The 21,620-nt window shown below is 39.5% G+C and overlaps 1 protein-coding gene across 2 annotated transcripts in view; it reads right to left on the bottom strand.

The window, feature by feature from the left end:
* Positions 1-8,862: 8,862 nt before the first annotated feature.
* Positions 8,863-21,620, bottom strand: part of DCLK3 (doublecortin like kinase 3) — a 30,287-nt gene continuing 17,529 nt past the window's right edge. The window contains exons 3-5 of one of the 2 annotated variants that reach the window (XM_059479774.1): positions 15,918-16,050; positions 14,842-15,009; positions 8,863-13,887 (exon numbers count right to left, since the gene is read on the bottom strand). In XM_059479774.1, the coding sequence (XP_059335757.1) occupies positions 13,691-13,887; positions 14,842-15,009; positions 15,918-16,050 (498 nt within the window). In that variant the 3' untranslated portion in view covers positions 8,863-13,690. The remainder of the gene's footprint in view (positions 13,888-14,841; positions 15,010-15,917; positions 16,051-21,620) is intronic. The other variant, XM_059479775.1, reaches the window with a different exon arrangement.

Below are 21,620 nucleotides of genomic sequence, written 5' to 3'. Positions count from 1 at the left end.
ATGGTGCACAAAACAAAGTTATGCCAGCACAACTGATCTCCCAGACCTCTCTTATGCATGAGTCAAGGCATCATCAGAGCCACCACACTCTTTCTGAGGGGGTGTCAAGAAGATTCCCATTTCAAAACTGGTCTTTTTTTCCCCTTCGGGAGACATTGTAAGAAGATATCTATATTTAAAATTATTTTCCTGGACTAATTTCAAAATCGGGAAACTTCTGTGCATCCTGGAGAGGAACAGCTGTTGGTGTCGAAGTTCATTTGTAAATTTTTGCTGCAGCCAAGCCCAAACATTTACAGGGAGCTCAATCCAGAGTGGAGAGCAGCATCCCAGGCTCCTCATTTCTATGCCAAGAGCACCACCCGGTGGCATCCCCGGCCATCTCTCCCTCAGAAACCGTGATAAAACTGAAACATTTGAAGGGGAAGAGAAAAACAGAAGCCTGTAGCTGCACACAGAGCTGTATGGGTAAGGTGAATATAAAGCCTGATGTGCTTATTGAATGAAACCCAGCCAGAATAAGAGCAAATTTAAAAATCCTGTGTTACAGGTGTCTTGAAGAAGAGGAAAGTGTCACAGGGTGGGTTTTGCTGGGACCAGGTGAATGTGCAGGGCTGCAGAGGCTTTGGGAGAGCAAGCCATGGTCCTGCTGTGGCTGGCACTTTCCTCCTCTTCCTCCTCCTCCTCCTCCAGCACCTTGCCTCTCCAGACAGCAGCCCCGCTGCTCGTGGGGGGCAAGTACCAGCCCCCCAAAGGTGCTGCACTGCACAGCAGCTGCTCCCTGCACCCTCAGCCAGCCACGACAGCTCTGGTATTGCTGACCTGGGCAATGATGGGCCACCACCTCCCCTTTCCTACCCTCCCTTCACTATCAGTTTACTCCTACCCAGTGTGTTTAACAGGGTCACATCAAGTTTTTGTGAAGCCTTGATGATCCTGACACCTAAAAGTGAGGATTTAACACATGTTCATGAGTAATTTTCCACATACTGCTCACAGGCTTTGGCTGTAGTTGTGCACTCATTGGGTTCCCTGGGGCATGCTCACCAGAGAAGGCCTCCCTGAGCGCTGTGGGATCTCTGTGTGCATCCTCTGCTGCCTGGAGCAGGAATACATTAAATAATTCAGTGCTGGCAAGGAAGACAGCCCTGTGGGAAACAATTTATACAAGGGTTATTGGCTCTTAATGGGAATCTTTGGGAAGGAAAGGAAAATGTACACTTCTATTTGGATGAAAAAGGAGCTTGTCCATATAACAAATAATTCCCAGTAGCTATGCCTTGAGGCCCATGTGCAAAGGATAAGAAAGGTCCATTGCTTTTAGTACTCTGTTCTGAAGGTTTTATATAAGAGCTGAATGGATCAGAGAGAAAATTAGAAAGTGTTGAAAAAAGTCATGTTCTATCTGGCACTATAGACCTTCTCAAGCAGGCAAGTGAACTCACCAGCTACCTGAAATATTAACAAATAAAAAGAGCTCACCACAACATGAGCAGGAAGGAGGGAAGGGTCAGACATGGCTAATTTGGGAGTGAGCAGCCTACACCAAAAGCCCATGGGCCCAGCCTGGCAGCACAGCCTGATGTGTAGGACCGGATGATCCAAGGCACCTTTAGCTCAAAGATCAAAAGCCACCTGTCAGCTGAGACAATCCTTCACCTCTCTTCCTGCTCTCATTTCTTTTATTTTCCTCATGGGTTTAGGAAGAGCACTTTGTCTCCTCTGCAGACAGACCAGCTGGCAGGTCACACAGCCATGGCTATGACAAATACTCCAAATGTGGGATGAATACTTGTCCTGCTTATCTTCTGGATGCCACTTTGTCTAAATACAGCTGCACCATGAGAGGTGTTTTCTTGCTAAAATATCAAAGCTGCTTTAGTAAAGACAGAATTACCGAAAAGGCTCTTCACTTCCAGAGACAGTTCAAGACACCACAGCACTGTAAACCTTTATCATTTTAATAGAAAAATCCTCTCAATTGTTGTGTACTGTGAGTGGTATAGTTTCTGGGACAAGTCAGCATCACTGGAAAAAATAAGTACATGTGCATGAAGGTGTTGTGTAACAAAATGTAGTGTCACTTTCATTTCCTAAAATTGCAAGGGCCCAATTTTATTGAGAGGCACTGGAAATTGAAGCCCACACTAATTAGAAATCTAGAGTGATATTACCTGTGTACATACGTTTTTCCAAGTTTACCAGATGTTTGATGAACATTACCTAAATTATCTGTCTTATGCTTAAAGCTCTTTGGAAATATATTCAATTATTTTTGTTTAACAACCCTTCCTTTGTTCATAAGAAGTGGATGAGCACAAAAGGAACATCTGTGTTTAAAACATAGTAATATTATTGGATTTTACTTTGACATAAAGATTCCTGATATTACAATATGCAAAGCAGCATTTTTCACCTGTTAATACAGCTTTGTGGGTCATGTCCTATTGTAGACATCCTTTTTCAATTTTTTTTCTATCTGAAATGAATTTCATATTGTAATCCTCGTCAGCTTGAAACTACAGCCATATCTCTTTTTCAAAGCTATTTGCAGATTGTAGAAAGGGATGCAGGCAAGAAGATGGTTTCTCTGCAACACTTGCAAAACATTACCTGCTGTTTACTTTCACTGTGGATTTCTGCAAGGATTGCTTTCAGTAGTGAAATTTTGAAGAATGGCATTGATTTTTTTTTTTTTTTTTTTTTTGTTTCTAAGGTGCTCTTTAGATTCTACTTATACATCCCCTACCACAATAAAGAAGGTCTCTGGATGCTGCTCCACAGAAGGTATTTTAAACAGTCTTTGTTAGACGTTCTTATTCTTAAACCTTATAGCACTCATCTAAGAAAAGTAGCTAAAATATTCATTTAAAGTACCACTAAACTCAGTTCTCAGAAGTATTTCTCCAGCAGCAATATCCCAAGCTATAAGGGTTTGCTTGTGTTTCCTACACAGAAAGGAATGAGACTGGTGCAAAACAGGAGGAAAAAGACCCAATCTGGAAAGTGTTTGTAGATTACACACAGCTCTGTAATGAGGCACAGACAGTGAAGGAGGGTGAAACATGAATTCCAGCTTAGACAGCAGTCCCACTGCAGCCTTGATCAACACTGTCAATGACTGAGACAAGGACAGGATCCTTTTCAAGATCAGGCTTGCTAGTGGCCATAAGGAATGCCACAGGAATCTTACTTTGGCAGAAGATAGAGGTGTGACTCCCTAAAACAATTTCTAGTTCCCTGAAGTATCACAGAAAATGTCTGGAGGAGACATGGCACAAAAGACCACAGCACAACATCTCTTTGAGACTGGGAGTTTCCCTTTGCAACACCTGTCAGCTCAGGTCTCCCATTTGCAACTTTTTCCCTTTCTCCACACCCCCATGGCAATGTGGGCCTGCAGGACATTTAGACATTAACTACCATTCAACACCACAGAAAGAAGTTGTTAGAATCATAGAATGGTTTGGGTCAGAAGAGATCCCTAAAAATCATCTTGTTTCAAAATGCCAGCCTCTTGCAAAGTGCAGAGGGCAGCTGTCATTCTCTAGAGAAGGTGCAGATGAGAGAGTGGGAACTCAAGCAGAGAGTAGCATCCCTCAGTGCCTCACTGCTCTCCTTGATTCTGCTACTCGTTGCTACTACTAGGGATTTTCTCTTTGAATTTCTCCTTTTGAAACCAACCCATTTACACAGCCTGATTGTTTAATTCTAGGTTATTCGAGCCTCTTTGAAAATAATTTGCAGCAATGAAAAAATAGCTCTTATCTCCCCAGCTGCTTTTAAAACCACCACTGAAAATTGTGCTTGCCTTTCCTTGACTGAAGAGTTCCTCTTGCAATGTTTTTCTCCCTGCATAATGCTCTTCCCCAGGCTAACCTTTCTTAAACAGAACTTACTTGAGGGAATCTACCCAATTAGACATTTACATCAATTAGGGTGATTGACAGGAGGATTAAATCTAGCATATTCTTGATTGCAGACACAAACACTCAGCTGGAAGAAATACCTGCCTCATAAGGACTTGCTGAGGCTTAATTAGTTAATGTTTATGAAGAGCTTTGAACACATGAAGTGCTGTACCTGCTCTGTTATTCTCTCTGTTCCTAGTAATGGAGGCTTCAAATTTGGACATGGCAAAAACAAGGATGGCAGACAGGGACCTTGACCCAATGCCACAGCTGTGGGAGAGGACAATGATATCTGGCAGGGCTTTGCTCTAACTAAACATCTCTGCTGCCCTGTGCTCACGAAGCCTCTTTCATTTCTCTGCAGGATGGCAGCAGCTCCTGACCTGCAGACCTCACACCAGAACTTTTCCCACTCTGGAACCACACCAGCATCAGATCAGCAGGCAGGGCATGATTGAATTCTGGATCCCAGTTGTTCTGCATCCTGTTCTCCAGCACTCTTCCCGGGAGGGAATTCAGGTTGTCTGTGCTTTTAAAGTGCCATTCACTAAGGCGTCAAGGAACTCATTCCTAATAAATAAACAAGAGCTCAAGTTCATGGATGCCTTTGAGGCTGCCCAAAAGCAGCACTGGTATTATTACCAGCTAACACATACCTAGGAAAGCTTCACATTTACAGAAAATCTTCACATACCTCAGCAATACAAAAGATCTCTTTTCAAAGAAACATACATAAAGTATCACCCTGAAAACTTAAATTTCTCTGGTTATATGGGCTTAAACACAGATTTAGTTTTGCAAGTTGTATGCTTCACCAAAAAAGACTACACCTGAAAATCTGTAAAATAACTAAGTGCATTAATTAATATACCAATGAAAATAAGTAGGTTTTTTCAGCCCACACAGAACTGTCTTACTCAAATTGCAAATGTGTACACGCATGTGAACTGAAAATCTTTAAGTTTGGGACTCACAAAATATAGTTTGGACTGGCATTAAAATAAATCCTTGGGATCCAACCATTGTAGCATACCAGTAAGGAGGTTTCCATCTAAAACACAGTGTCCCATTCTTACCCTTTCTCTGTCAGCCCATTTGACATTGAAAACAAATTGAACAACAGTCAGTCCTGGTGCTTTACCTTGCCAGAATGAAGAAGCTGAATTCTTTGTCTGTTCTCCTCCCAGAATCCTTTGTACAGGTGTAGCATTCACATTCTCTGAAAAATCCCTCTGCCCAGGATTTTTCTCCAGGGAAGCTGAGAAGACTCAGAAAAAGGTAAACAATTCTTATCTCATTTGCTTCTCTTGTGTTTTGCTCATGTGGAACGTGTTTGGAGATTGTTTACCCACAGATGATTGTTTCACTGGATTCTGGTGTGAGTTGTTTTGACTCATTGGCCAGTCAGGGCCAAGCTGTGTCAAGACTCTGGAAAGAGTCACGAGTTTCATTATTGTCTTTTTAGCATTGAGTAAGTATCCTTTCTGTATTCTTTAGTATAGTTAGTATAGTATTCTTTAATATAATATAGAATCATAAATTAATTAATTAGCCTTCTGAGAACATGGAGTAAGATGCATCATTCCTGCCTTCATCGGGACATTCCCAGCAAATACAATATACAGGATCTGTCCAAAAGTTCTTCCCAAGTCCCCCTGATGAAGGCTGTTTAGGTTGTGGTAGAATTCATAAAAGTCCCATCACTGATTCATTAAAACAATGACCTGAAGACATTGTCTTTGCCAGCGCATTTTGAGTAATTGCTGAGGATTTTTTCTGCTGTGAGGAGAAGTAATGCTGGCAGATAGCCCCAGGAACCAAGACAACAGAGGGCACACACAGAATTCACATTGATACCATTAAAACTTGTGAGCACACACACAAGCTGGAAACCTGAAAAGCCTCAAGCAATCGTTATTTCCAGCTAAGGGGAAAAAGTTTCCATCACCAGCTCTAATCCATTTAAACAGAGGAATGCCCTCAGAAACACCAGCATATGCTTCAATTTCAAAACATACATTTTGGAAGGTGCTCATGAAGGAATCTTTGCTACTGGCAAGTACATAGGAACTAAGTTTAGTGTCACAGAAATACAACACTAAATGTTTGTTTTCCTTAAAACCTGGATTAGCAAGCAGCAGAAAATATTCTAAACAAGGGTGGGATTCTCAAGGCAAAAGCATAAATTGTACCATTGTTTCTCAGGAAGTGATAATCTAAAACCTATGTTTGTGTCTTTTAAGATTCCCAACATCAAAGCTTAAAAAAATACTAAAATAAATATTCTATCATAAAATAAATACAGGTTCACTTTCAGCAACCATCACATTCAGTGGTTTCTTTGGAGTTTAGAGAACCAATTCTTTTTCCTGGTCATTAAGGGATTTATCTGAATACCCTTGTTCCAGTTTTCCTGATATATCCTGCTGCCTTTCCCCAGGTAAGTCTGCACCTAAACACAGGTTTTGGAATATTCTGATTTTGTAAACCAACCAGTTATCAGCCAATAATTCATGTCAGGCTTCAGCTGTTGGGAGGAGTTTATTACTGCCACTAACATCCTTCTCTAACTTCTGTCCCTTCAACATTAACTGTGTGAGTTATGAAACCATGTAAAAGGAAACTTCCATAAAATTGTCCTGTGAATGAATAATTGCTAAAAGTTACTTACATGGTGGAACAGTTTTGCTCTTATTTCTTTTAAGGGATTCTTCTCCTGTCCTGTCATTAGAAAATTATGATCCAGGTGAGATAATCCAGTTGTTGCCATAGTATCTGCATGGAATCAGCTATTCCCAGACACACAGAAGTAACTGGGGAACCTCCACAGGAATGTCGCACACCGGCAAAGGCAGACATTTTTAATTTCACTCATGAAGCTCTGGTAGATTTGTCTAGAGCATTGATTTACTTCAGAAAATAAAACATTTTACAAAAAGATTATGTTTTCCTTCAGCTTTTCCTCCTGTTTTATTTTCCACTTCTTTCTTTCAGAATTTTGTTTGTTTCAAATCACAAGGGGCTATTTAATATGGTGTCTCTCCCTCTTTTTTTATTTGAAGAAATAATACCTTAACAGGACACATGCTGGCTTTAAGCCAAACAGCCAACATGCTCCCATTTTCAAGAACAATTTTATGCTTCCATTGAAAACACTCTTCAATAATACATTTTTCATCCATCACTCACCATGTGAGCAATATTTTGGCCAATATGTTTCCAGGCAAGCTGAAATTATTAAGATGTATTCGACCCATTTATTTTCAGCCTTACACTAGGCACAAAAGTTTCTTCTGAGCTGTTAAATAATACATTTTTATGCTGTAGCAGTGCCATGTCATTGAAACTCCACATTGCAAGCTGGGTAGTTACAAATGCTTAGGTTCACAAAACTGAACTCTTATTGAAAATCCAGCAATAACGTTTTCTTGACAATTTACCATAGCAGTTAACAATCATCCACTTCCATTTTCTAGGCAAATTATCTTCATTGCTGAAATCCTTTATGTTAAACACTATATGAAATGTTTTATGCTGCAATTCTTCATGGGAAATGCCTTCTTATAGTAGAATGGTTGTCACTGAAATTTAGAAAGCTTTATAAAGACAGCAATGACAATTCAGAAATAATCTTTCATATGATTCAATGCATTTTTCCAGTGGTTATAAGGAGCACCCCTTTTTCAGACCTACACTCCTTATCCAATCTAGCAATCTCACACAGCTCCAATTGCAGCACTTGCTCAGCCCTACCAAGGTACTTCATGTTCTCACTGCACCAAATATTCTTATTGCTTTAATTTTTTTTATTTCTTATTGCTTTAATTGCTGAAACACTCTGGGAATAATTCCTGTATTTCTCTGGTTTTCAAAATGCTTCCAGCTCTTCATATCAGTTTCTGAATTTGGAAAACAAAATATATTTCCAATGACAGTTTAAGGTTATTAGCTTTACTTTTTCTGATTTTCCAATTGCTACTTTGTGAAAACAGTTCTAATTTAAAAAGAAAAAATCTACAAGAATACAACATCTGATTTTTATGATAATCACACAAATTTGTTGCACTGCTGGACTCCGCCTTCAACTGCTTCTGACACAGAAAACACATCTGAATCCCACTCCTAACAGCAAAGCATTAAATCAGATTTAATTAGCTGCCTATACAAATTGTTAAAATGAAGTGCAATAAATTTGTGTGATTATCATAAAAGTCAGTCATTCCAAAGAGTTTACGGTTATTCTTAGAGTAACGAGGAGGCTGTGGTGTCTTTAAGGACCAATATGCAATAAAATTTTCTCCTTGGCATCCACTTTGTCACACATGCTCACATGCAGAGAAGGTAGCTTCTTCAAAAACACCATCAATATCCTAGACACAGTTTTATTTCCACTGCTTCAGGAGCTACTGCAGGCGTGCAGGAAAATACCATTTTTAATAACAGAACTGAAATGTACTCAAGCCACTAAGAAACAGTCTGCTTTGAAAAAGCCACTTTTTGCAAGCAACTCCATTTCAAATAGATTGCCTGTTTCCACAAAGAAAGCAAGCCTTTTTCTAAACAAACTTGAATTTTACAGAAAATGATTTAATGATGGGAGAAATCAATCCTGTATGCATTAAGCATAAATGAAGCTGAGTCTGCTTGTTGTGATGGCTCTAACAATCAAGCTTACATGAATAAGACAATATGGGACAAAAAATGTGGAAGGATAAATCTCAGCTCCAGTTCTGCAAAGATTTGTGCTGGTTTTAATGGGATTACATGCAGCAGCAAAGAAAAACACAGCCGTAAGTATTCAAAGGACTGCAGCATTAGAACAGGTTGTGCTACTCAAAAATGAAGGTATACACAATACTTACCAAAATTGCAAACCTTTTAAAACAAGCATTTCCAACTAGATACATTGCCAGAAGGTTAAAAAAAAATACCAAAACAAAACAACTCAAAATACTTGGCCACACATTTGTTTCCCAATTTATTGGAAAGAACTGAAACATAACATTTACTGTATAATTTACCTTTATTGGAGGTCAGGGGGAGGAATAACAACTTTTCTGCTGAAGTCTACAATTTATTTTAATTTAGAAAATTACACCTTCAGCCAAGTTACAAATAAACCATATTGTAGAACAAACAGTGCCATTATACACTGTCAGCCCAGTTAAAGTGCCCATAATTCCTTTCAGGTACAAGAATGTCAACAGTGAAGTATTAGTCGTGGACTTAAAAAAGACAGAAAAATGCATGCCCAGAAACATAAAAAGCATTTTCATTAAGTTGCTTAAATTAAAAGAAATCCAGGTGACAGAAGAAATTATAGGAAAAATATTTAAGAGTGTTACTTAGGTGTCTTTGGGAAAATCACTTTATAATCACAGCAAATTTACAATCATTTCAAGCAGACTGAATACCTCCCCAAATCTGGGTACTTGCCAAAAAGCAAGAAGTTGACTCCTGAAAGTTCATTTTAACGAGAGGACCAAACCCCAAGAGGCCTAAGCTCAGGGGATAACATCCCACTATCCCTCCATCACCTTACAGCCAAAAATTGCAGTAACAGAGATTAGGAACTCTGGTAGGAAATCCACCTATAATTCCAGTCAGAAACGAAGTGGCTGATTTGATGGTGTTTGAGTTCAGCTATTGCACACAGCTGCTAAACAATCTTAGATTAAGAAGGTCCCTGAATAAAAGTCTGTGTCTCAGAGGAAACAGTCTCTGCTGTACTGCCAAGCTTCAAACACAGGTCTCCTGGGCACACATTTTTAAATATTAGGAGACTAAATATATGAGCAATGACCAAATTCCCATTGTACATTTTCAGGCAGTTATGCACCATGCAGTGTGAAGCACCAGTCTTTTGCAGTTTCACATGCCCAAACATTTCCAAAATTTTTTGCTCATTCCCATTTCTAAGGCCTGAATTTCCTGAAGAAAAGCATATTAACATGTGAAGATTTCACCAGCTTTCAATAATGGGAGTGATCCAAGGGGATAAGAGGCCAATGACAGGAGGCAGATGACAGGTGATAGAAAGTATGTAGGTGAGGTCTAGGGCCAATGAAATGTGATAGCACGTGGGAAAGTGAAGAAGCTAACCATGGTGGCAAACGGAAGGGATATCCAGGGACCACTTTATCTTCAGGCAGTTGAAAAGCTAAAAAAGCAACTCTGTCTATTAGGCATGTGTTTTACTACAAAATGAAACATTGATGACTCAATTCTATATGACTGGATCTTTGTGCTTGCTTCAAGTCTGAGGACATGAAAATATGCAATCATGCTTAAAAGCTGCAACCAACTAAAGAAGGGCCAAGTCAATGATTAAGGATGATGGAGAGCCTCTGGTTTCTAAAAGGAGAATATTTTTTGAATAGTCAATACCAGGTAAAGAAATAACCCTGGAATAACTAGAACTTGATCAGGATTTCCATTATGAGTTCGGAACCAAACAATATCTTTTAAGAGGGGTGAAAGGATTCTTACTCAGCTGATTTGCTAAAGCTTGCAGCAAACAAACAGGTTCTTGCCTTCTATTGCCTTAGACCCAGCAAATCCTCTGGAAGTAGAACTTTCCTATTGAGGTCTGCAATATTAATTAATATTTTGTACTTAGCTCTTGGGGGTCGGGTTGGTTTTCCTGGTGATATATTCAGACTCTCTTCATTGTTAGTATTTAAAGAGATGAGGACACCATAACTTGTTTTATCTTCAGTGGAATACAAAGCCATATGAGAATCTAATCCAAAAGGACTTAAGGAAGGGCAAGAAGGGATATTTCTTCTTCCTAACAAATCAGCGAGAATTTGCTCTGAGTCTATAATCTCCCCCAGCTTTGAGCTTCCTCAGACATACTGTAGAGAAAGGAACCAATCAAGAAATGAAAAAAAAGGGGAAGATGACTCCAGAACCTAAGGAGACAATATACATTAGAAAAATATACATTTCCTTACATAGGAAAGGAAGAACAGTGATAATCCTCAATCACAGAGTGTGAACATGGTTCATATATTAGAAACCCTGTTAAAGAGCATAAAGATCAGGTCTGCATTGGAATGTCGCACAGAGGGAAAAGAAAAGCCTGAGAAAAGGCAGTAGGAGATGAGAGGGGATTTTCACCTTTTTTTGTCTTAGTCCTGCCTAATATTACTTTCAACACCAGCAAGCAAAGCTTGAGGCTGAGCTCTCCAAAATCATATGGGTTTTTATTGCTACAAATAAATTAAACCATAATGTTTGGGGACCTGGACTCCCTTGGACAACACAAAGGCAGAGCAAGAACAGTGTAAGCAACAAGAGAAAAGAAGGAATAATGAAGTAGAAGAGAAAGAAAGAAGTAAAAACCCTGAGAAGCACCTGGAAGCTTTTTCAGCCTCCAACCTGAAGGAGGAGGGCCTAATGCCACATATCTATTAGCAACAGTGACAAACCAGTGCCTCAGCACTGCCACAGCAGCATCTGTACCTACAGGTGCCCTGCAATGACCACCGGGCACAGACCATGTTTAGCCTGTCTGGAACACAGAGAACATGAAAGAAAAACAAAATCATTGAAAAAATAATTACTTTTATAATCATCACAAGCAAATTCTCCATCTTCTGCACTATGAATAAGGCTGCAGACAGGTTCTTAAAGGTGAAAAAGGCAACTTGTAACACAATCTCCAAACTTTCTGATTCATTGTTGATTAAATACTTTTTGTCACTTCAGACTTTATTCCTAAACAACTATATTAAAAATAAGATAATTACAAAATATAATATTACACATCAGAAGCTATTTTTCCACAGTTTCCTATCCAAAATAGACTTAAATTGACAGAGGATACATTATTACTAGTACTTAATGCTTTTATAGTATTAGGTTACATTAGGTTCCCTTCACTCAGGGAAGCACTTAAATCCATTCTTGTTTTCAGGAAAAGGAAAAGTCTTCCTGACTCAGAGACTCCAAAGCAGAAGTATGACATATCACAGAGCTACTACTTGGGCATACAGAAAAGATTTGATTGGTTTGTTTCACCAATTCTTGAACGCCACAGCAAGTCTTATTCCAGTAAGTATTAGAAATAAGTTAATTCAATTTAAAGTGCAATTCTCCTTTAAGAGTCAAGTGATCTCTACTTTTATACATAATTCTTGCAGAAAAACAGTCACAAGATGAAACAGAAACGTGATGACAGCACCCTACACTTTTTGGTTATTCAGCAAGTTCACACAAAATATTAGCACTCACCAAAAAATAATATTCTGGTTTTATATAGTTGTGAAAATGTTCCACTGATTCTGAAATGCTTCTGACATTTCTCACTATGAAATACATAGGCAGAGCAGCAGCTCTCCAAGTGTAAAATACCTTCCTTCATTTCTACAGGCTGTGTATTCAGTGCCAACACTACTGACATTCTAACATCAATATTATTTGCTAACACATAGAACTTGAGGACAAAGAATTATAAAATGGAAAACTCAAGTGCTTTTTCAATTTAATTAATTAATCAAAAGTTCTGAGATTCAAAAGCTGGTTTAGGTCATGGCCCCTCTCTGGGCTGTAATTTTCCCCTACAGAATTTCTTTAAAACTGCATCCAATAAAAATATTAAAAACCATATGCAATAGAGCATCTGACGCTTCCCCTGGGAGACCTTTCCACAGCCAACAAGTTGTTTTTCCTCAAGCTGGATTTTCATTTAATTTCATCGCATTGCCTATTCTCATGGAAGCAAGGAGAAAAGGTCACAGGAAGGGCAAGAGATGGAAAAACCCAACCAAACAAACAAAACAATTGCTAAATTACACTGGAAAAGTGTGATGATGAAAGGGAAACTATGAAGGCAAGGGTTAACTTTAGTCCCAAGTTCCAAGCTTTTTCTTCTCCACCAGCATGGAAAAGTCACAGATGCACATGGATGCCTCCAAGAAGGAAAAAACTCAATACGGAAAATTGACTGAGTTACCATTCCATAACTGTGATTTTGGGAAAAGAAGCAAAGTGCCCTTAGAACTGCTTAACTTCCTACTGCCCAGAGGAGGAAGAAAACCTCTTTGAAACTTGTTATTATTTGAATCTTGAAAAGGCATCAGCCATATTTTCCATTTTCTAAAAACAAATGAAACCTACGTGGTAGACAGCACCACCTTCTTGTAAAAGGAACATTGTACCATCTATTACCCTGAACAAGTGTGAAAGATGTCACCAAAGGAGATATCACAAAACATAAGATTTAGTCAATAAGGGTTTGTATTCCCTCACAACCTAATAAATACAGTACCTGGCTGTTCATTTAACACTTCCTACAGCTCAACAATTTATTTACTTTTTATTCTTCCTTCTCTGTGGCTAGAAGGAATTAGTGAAAAGACTCTTTAAAGAATTAGTGCAAGCCGTGTATGCAGACAGCTATTTTGAAAACATTACAAACACAAAACTCCTGGAGGATATCCTACAAAAAGGATGAGAGAAGATTCACCACTAGTGTGAGTCACAGAAGGAAATGTTTGTAAAAGATGTAAAAGCCCTAATCAGTACTTAAAGAAAAAGAACAGACACCCTCCAGAATTCATCTAGTCCCCACTGCTTTCAACAGAGAGGAAGCAAGTAACATCAGAGGAGGTGGATGTGAATGTGATCTCTGTCCTTCAGAATCTCAGAATCAAAAAAAAAAGGCATGGCAATAGCCACCAACAGCTACACATTAAATTCCCAATTCATTTAGAAAAGAAAACATAAATGATTGGTTAATCAATAAAAAGAAGACAAAATGAGCTTGAAATATTTCATGTGCCCTCATCAACAACTTCCTTTCGGCGCTGGGCCCGGAAATGGCGCTCGATGTTGATTGTCACCTCCCTCTGCAGATTCCTGCTGTTGGTTTTCCCGGCTGTCCTGATCCAGGGGTGCTGAAGTACCTGACGTGCTGTGTAGCGCTTCTGGGGATCCACTATCAACAGCCTGGTGATGAGGTCTTTTGCTGCTATTATGGAAGAAAGCAAAGGAGAGAGGGGTGAAGCACGGTGGGGTGCAACATGCTCCAGGATGTACAATCCTGTGCAATGTGCTCCAGCATGACCCTGCTTGAGCAGGGTGTTTGAAACACATCACCCACTGTGGTCACTTCCAACCTTGCCATTCTGTGATGGTGACAGTTATACCCACACAAAATGTCCTTCTTGCTTTTTTCATTAGTTTTACCACGGTTTTTGTAACTATCCCCAGGAGCTATTCTAAAAGCTGCAGTTAGAGTTAGTGACAGAAAATATTAAATCTCCATGACTGATGTCATTCTTCCCTTCAGAAACAGAGGAGAAAGTGAAGGGACTTTAATCTCAAAAGTGTGCTGGAGGCATCTGGCTGAGTGTTCACATTCACAGGAATGAGCACTGGCTATCTCATCTATTATGAGGCATAAATGTTGTAAAATGCTGTGGAACAAGTCCTTTAAAGGACTGTACAGGGATTAAAGGAGTTCTTGGGTTTCTGATTTTGAAGAGTGCACAAAAGACACTGTACTAGCCTGTGAGAAAGAAAAAACTACTATGTGCAGACCCCACTGTCAATAGGAAATTGACACTGTATTCTCCAGGACAACGATTTAATTCTCAACTTTTGAGATTTTTTTATAACATCTTTAAAATCTAACATAGCCCTTGAGAGTATTTTGACACCTTTTTCTGCAGAGACACATAAAAAAGATGAGAAAATCCTTGCTTTTGCTTACAGAGGGAAGAACTGAGGACTCCATTACAGCATGCTGAAATAATATGCAGAAACACAGCCATTGATAGCACCAGAGCACTAAATTCACATTTAAAGCACAGATTCACACAAGAGAGATCCATAAAACACCCCAAGTTGATCAAGCTCACTGCCCCGAAAAAAGGGAAGAAGAATACCACTTCTCAGATCTACTGTAAGTGCAGAATCTTACCTGCAGAAATATTGTCCCAGTAAGGGGACAGGAACTCGTAGTGACCCAGCTGTATGATCTGAAACAGCTCCTCTTGATCACGGTCCTGACTGCGGAAGGGAGGAAAACCGCAGAGCAGGATGTAAAGGATCACACCAGCTGCCCACATGTCTACTTCAAGGCCATAGCCTAAGGAAGAAGGGAGAAACCATTGTCTTGTTTTAGAAAGAAATCTCACAACTTCAAGGGAACTGTTTCTTGGAAACAGAATGAAAAGGAAACACAGAATCTCTGCTCAGTTCCTCAAAAAGAAGAGGTGATCAAATGAAAGAGTGGCTGGTACACCATGCTTACAAGCTGCCCATTATTAGCTACAGCACTCACAGAGTCTCTCTTTTCCACAACATGTTTCACAAACACTGTCTCACAAGGCCAGTGTCAACTGGGGACTAATTGAGAAAACAGGGCACGTATTTCTAAAATAGTCATCCTCAGATTTCCTTCAAAAAAGAACTAAGAGTGCCAAGTTTCCATTGAAATTGGATATAACTGGAGATGTGCGACCCAGCTCCACAGAACAAAAGCCAGAAATAGATTTGTTTGAGTCACCAATAAAACTGACTTCTTTTCAGGTTTGAATCTTTTTGGAGATGAAATCTTTAAAATTCCTTGTGATGCAAAACATGTTTTGAAATGTTAAATAATTTTAACATACATGTTCACAATGACTTTGCATCATCAGGGGATTTGGAAATTGTTTGGATTACAGTAATGAAATGGGGCTGGATACTCTTAGGTTAAAACATGAACTTTTGGTCATTTGCCCCCCTTCAGCTATTATTATCTATGATATTTTATGGCTTATCTGCTTAGAAGTCAGTGATATATTAGCACAGACACTAATAATGCAAATGTAACTGATGTCATGCTCATGTTTGTTAAAAACAAAGAAGTTTCCTTTCCCAAATTACACTGCTAGCCAACCTCCTACCCTGAAAAGATATTTCAGTAGGTTGAAACATTCTGGACTACTTCCATTATTAGAAAGTTCAGCATAATTGAAAGATTTACGACAAATTAAAAATATATACACTCACCCTTCTCAGCAAGTATTTCAGGAGCAACATACGTTGGTGTTCCACAGACAGTAAATATGGGTTTTGTAACCTGCTTAGCAAGGCCGAAATCTGCCAGTTTCAGTGTAGTAGATTTATCTGCATTGTGCTGAACCTATATCCAAACAAAATATATATACACGTTTAGTCCAGATGCATTTTAAAACAGCAAAATATAAAGGAAGCAGAAAACTAAACAGGAGGGAGTTCTAATAATAGTACTAATAATGGAAACAGTCTTCAGAACATGGCTCTTTTCCCCCATACACTAAAAGGGTGAATTTATTTAAGAGGATAAGTATTTATTTAAGAGGATAAGCAATTATGGAAAAAAGAAAACTTTGCGCTACAAACTCTGGCACACTGCAATTTCTAAGAAATTAATAGAAGGAACACAAAAAATAACCGAGAGCCAATTAAATGCAATTATTTCCTCTTGAGAAAATAAACTGTTCTTTTTTCCTGGGAAAGCAAAGAAGAATGCTGTGGACTTAAATGCAATGAGCCCATGTAAACTACTGATTTTGTTTTTTAGCCCCAGATAGCAACTAAGTACCAGACAACTGCTCAGTCACTCATCCCTCAGCTGCCCACAGTGGGATGGGAAGGAGAACCCAAAAAACAGTGGGTTGAGATAAGAACAATTCAATAATTGAATTTATTAAAGTATAATAATAATAATAATAATAATAATAATAATAATAATAATAATAATAATAATAACAGTAGGAATGGTAACAACTATAATGAGAAGGGGGACAGGGAGAGAGAGTCAGAGCAAGAGAAAGAGAAAGGAGTAAAACCCAAGAAAAACAAGTGCTGCACAATACAATTGCTCACAGCCCATTGACCCCCAGCTCAGCCTGTCCCCCAGCACAGCCCAGCAACTCCTGGGCAACTCTCCTCAGTTTATTTATTGATCATAATGTTCCATGGCATGCAATATGCTTTTGGGTCAGCTGCCCTGGCTATGCTCCCTCCCAACTTCTGGTACACCTGCCACCTGGCAGAGCATGGGACACTGAGAATTCTTTGACCTAGGATAAGCAGTGCTCAGCAACAACCAAAACATCAGTGTGGTATCAATGCTATCCTCATACTAAATCCAAAGTATAGCACTGTACTAGCTGAAACCAAAAAACATAGAAAGTGTATCTCCATCATGCTGGTCTAACAACAAAATACAGACCAACAGAAGTTCCTGTTCTTTAGAAATTACTCTGCTACTCTACCTGCTGCCCTGAAACTAGGTTATTAATGGTCACCACACAGCAAGAGTTACAGAAATAGGTTCATGCAGAATGACCTTCTAATTGGGTCTTTTCAGCAGTTCTCATCTCCTACATCCACCTGGCAAGTAGTCAAAACACCTTCTCCAATTCTAATTTTGTATGCACTGGTCTTTAGCATTACTTTATAAAGCAGTTAATGAAGGGTTATTTTAAGAAATGAAATGTTAATGACATAGACAGTGGGATTGAGCCCACCCTCAGCAAGCTGGCAAGCAACATCAGGCTGAGTGATGAGTTTGACATGTCTGGAGGATGGGATGTCATCCAGAGGCACCAGAACAAGCTCAAGAAGGTTGAGCCTTGTGAGGTTCAACAAGGACAAGTGCAGGGTCCTTGTTTGATTGAGCTGGGGCAATCCTTGGTATCAATACAGACTGTGTTATAGATTGACAGCAGCCCTGAGAAGAGCAATTTGGAGTAGCTGGTGGATGAAAAACTGGAATGAGCTGGCAATGTGCAGTTGCAGCCCGCAACACCAACCATATCCTGAGCTAGATCCAGAGCAGCGTGGCCAGCAGGGCAAGGGATGGGATTCTGCCCCTCTGCTCTGCTGAGACCCCACCTGCAGGGCTGCATCAGCTCTGGGGTCCCAGCACAGGAAGGACATGGACCTGCTGGAGCAAGTCCAGAGGAGGGCCGGGAAGGAGGGTGGAGCACCCCTCCTGTGAGGAAAGGCTGCAAGAGTTGTGGTTGTTCAGCCTGAAGAAAAGAAGGCTCCAGACAGAACTTATTGTGGCCTTTCAATAATTAAAGTAAGATGGGGACAGGCTTTTTAGCAGGGCCTGCAGCAATAAGACAAGGGGCAGTAACTTTAAACTGAAGGACAGTAGATTCAGACTAGGTGCTAAAAAGAAATCTTTTATGGTGAGGGTAGCAAAATACCGGAACAGGTTGCCCACAGAGGTGGCGGATACTCTATCCCTGGAAACATTCAAATCAGGCTGGACAGGGCTCTGAGCAACCTGGTCTAGTCGAGGTGTCCCTGCTCATAACAAGGGCTTGGGCCAGATGACTTTAAAGGTCTCTTCCAACTCAAACCATTCTAAGGTTCCATATTCAAAGGCAAAGTCATTAACAATGCAGCAGTATAATTATATAAATCAGTATGCTTCATACCAGTGACTGACACTCAAATATTTTTGAGAGGTAAAAAAGTCATTAATTTCCTTTAAATGAAAAATTGTTTGTCCCTGGAACTATGGGCAACAAATCAGCAGCTAAAATGTCTACAAAAAAGCCAAGTAAACCTGGACTTGGTTTTGAATGGACAAACTGGAATATAATGTGACAAGTGTACTCCGTGCTTTAACACCTCATACTTCACCATCATGGCTTAAGAAAGCCATGATGGGCTTTCTCAATTCAGGATGGTCTCTATTATCACATAACTAAAGGCACAGATATTACAACATTTGCTCTTATACATTACAGTTGACTAATCCCCATTAATCATCTTTATGGAAACTGTAAGCACACATCCAATTTTGATTGAGCAAGATGGGTTCAGACTTCTTGGTGGGTTTTTTTCTTTTCTTCTTTTTAAGAGATAAAAAAGTTTTGCATTACAAAACAATACAGTGAAGCCTACTAATCCATTGTAACCTTTTTTTTAAAAAATGCACAAAACTAGGAGGAGTGAGTGATGCCCCAGAATGCCATGTGGCCATTTAGAAGGATCTCAAAATACCTGAGAGACAGGCAAGGCAAAACCTTTTGAAATTTAACAAAGACAAATGCAGGCTCCAAAACCTGGGCAGGAACAACCCATGCATCAGTACAGGCTGGGAGCTGACCAGCTGGAAAGCAGCTCTGCAGAGAAGGAGATGGGGGTCCTGGGGGACAAGAAGTTTTCCATGAACTAGCAGTGCCCTTGTGTACTCTTCTGGTTTTGATTAAGAAAAATATTTTGGCAGGGGTTTTTTGCTGCTCTTGCATGAAAAAATATTTTTCAGTATGAAACTGAAAATAAAGTTCACTACAACCATGCAGTCAAAACTTCTGCAAGAAGAAGCTAAAATGCCACAGCCATTTTCTCTATTATATTAGGAAACTATGTGACAATCTTCTGCTATCATGCGCTGTGGACACAAACTGACAAAAATGACCAAAAATTATAAAAGTAACACTTGCTTTGTAGAACAACATCTATCTATAGAATATATATTCTACCAATAGGGGTAATAGTAGTAAGATGTTACAAAAATTCCCAATTGAAATGCTCAATTTTATACACAATACAAAAATATGAGCATGAATGTATTTTCCTATTATATATATATTTTTTTTATTATATTAAGAAAAGCATGTCACATGGAATTTCAACTCCCTGCATGTTATGTACTACGACAAACAATACTGAAACGTTTATATACAATTTTAGAAAACAGCAAGGTCGTGGGAAGGGTGGAGAACACAATGGTCTTAATCCCAAAATCTTCAGGAGATTTCTTGCTTTGTAAAATGCACCGTTACACTTTTTCTTTTCTCAGAATGCCAAACTCCTAATCTCCCATTACAGCACAAGGTGGCAACACAGCACCATCTGTTCTTTCAGGACAAAACCACTGAGCTCCCACTTTACTTCACAAGGGAGCAGGTAGGAACAGCGGGCATGGTGGGGATATTTCCACAGTTTTGTGACAATCACTTCAGAGAAGCATGTAGCCTGTCAGCAAGCCTGAAAATCTCACCCCAGAACCTCTCCGCAGCTTCACTAACACTGTGCTCAGAACAACTCAGCTCAGAGAATTCCCTTCATCCCAAACTTCCTACTGTCCAGTCTACCTTTCCATCAGCTGGCATCACCTTGAGCATGCAAATATGCTTCACTGTAGAAACAAAAGCTTCTCAGCTTCTTTTTAATCATTCCCAAGGCCAGACTACTTCCTCATAGCAGTATTACAGAAATGAACAACATGCTCAAGAGAAATCAAACCCCTGACATCCACGGCATGCATCCCATGCAATGGTGAGAACAAAGCAAAAATAGTGCTGCCTGCCTATAGACTTAATTGAGGAAAGAAGGACCAGTACACTTCACACACTTTCTATAGACAGCCAACTTAGGCCATACAAATACAGCATCTGGTGGCCTTGGGACTAAAGGCAGTCAAGTCAATTGCACACTACTTACTCAAATACAGATGACATGTCAGAATATCAAAATATTGCCTGAGGATTTCTAGCTATGCCAGCCATACAAGAAGAAGATTATAATATAAGGGCAAATTCATCTTCAAAGAGAAAAAAAAAAATCTTTCTCCTTCTTGTTTGATTTCATATTTACCTTGTGAAATTCATCAGTGTGTTTAAGATAATGATTTAAGACATTAATAGTTCTCTGTATGCACATGTATATGGTAGCACAGATTCTTCCTATGGACACCATGAAAGCCAGTTAGCCCATGTGACATTTTGTATATGGGAAACAGAAAGAGCTTAAGAAAAATTACTGCTTACACATTTGAGTTTCAGACATCCCTTGCTGCTAGCTAGAAGAATCTCTATGAAAAATCTTACAGAAAATTCTGGAAGTTATGACAGGTAAGTGGTTAAACAGGAGTTTGACTCACATGCACTCAGGAAACTGGCAGTGCTTTGTATGTATGTAAATAGTGTTAGAAAATAGACAGTCCTTTGTATATATGAAAATAGTGTTGGAAAATGGACAGTCCTTTGTATATATGTAAATAGCGTCTCAAAGTTCAAAGGCAGAAAGGCTATTCTTGAAGTTCTCAGATATGAAAACTTGCAAGACAGAAAACTGCAGGGGGGGCAATCTCAAATGCATAAAAAGCTATAACATTTATGAAGTTGAGTGTTGAAGAATTAGTACATTAGCATGTGAGGGAAATGTACAATGAGATGAGTACACAATGACAAATACAGCCCTCTCCCTTCCCCCTAAAAAGGGGTAACTTTATGTCTTTTACAGCTACAACATGGAAAAACAACACCACATTTTGGGCATTAATTTCTCACTCACAAGTGAAGAAATGCCAGCAGCTGTAGAATTAAACAGTCCCTTACCAAAAACCTTGCCAGAAAATCTTGCTCCATGAGGTAGCATGAAAGAAGCGACTGGCTTCGTTTGTGAGACCAAACACACCACATTGCCCATCCTTGGCAGCAAAGGTTTCCTTGCTGAACACCTAGTCCTAGATGAGGTGATTCGGCTAGCAGATGGGAGGGAGCCGTAGCAGCTGTCTTCACACCAGCTGTCAAACAGATTTTGTTTTTGTAGCGCAAGTCACCACCCTTCTGCCTCACAGCTACGCTGCGAGGAGCCTGATCAATGTGGGCAGACACGGCAGTGAAAGAGGGAGAGGAAAAAGCAGAGAGGATGATGGTGGCCTGGCACAGAAGTTTATAACTAAAGGAAAGTTCCATAAGA

This window comes from Ammospiza nelsoni, chromosome 1 (genome assembly GCF_027579445.1).
Source record: "Ammospiza nelsoni isolate bAmmNel1 chromosome 1, bAmmNel1.pri, whole genome shotgun sequence".
Taxonomy (NCBI): domain Eukaryota; kingdom Metazoa; phylum Chordata; class Aves; order Passeriformes; family Passerellidae; genus Ammospiza; species Ammospiza nelsoni.
The sequence above is the reverse complement of the archived record's forward strand: the minus strand, read 5'-3'. Positions and strand labels throughout refer to the sequence as shown.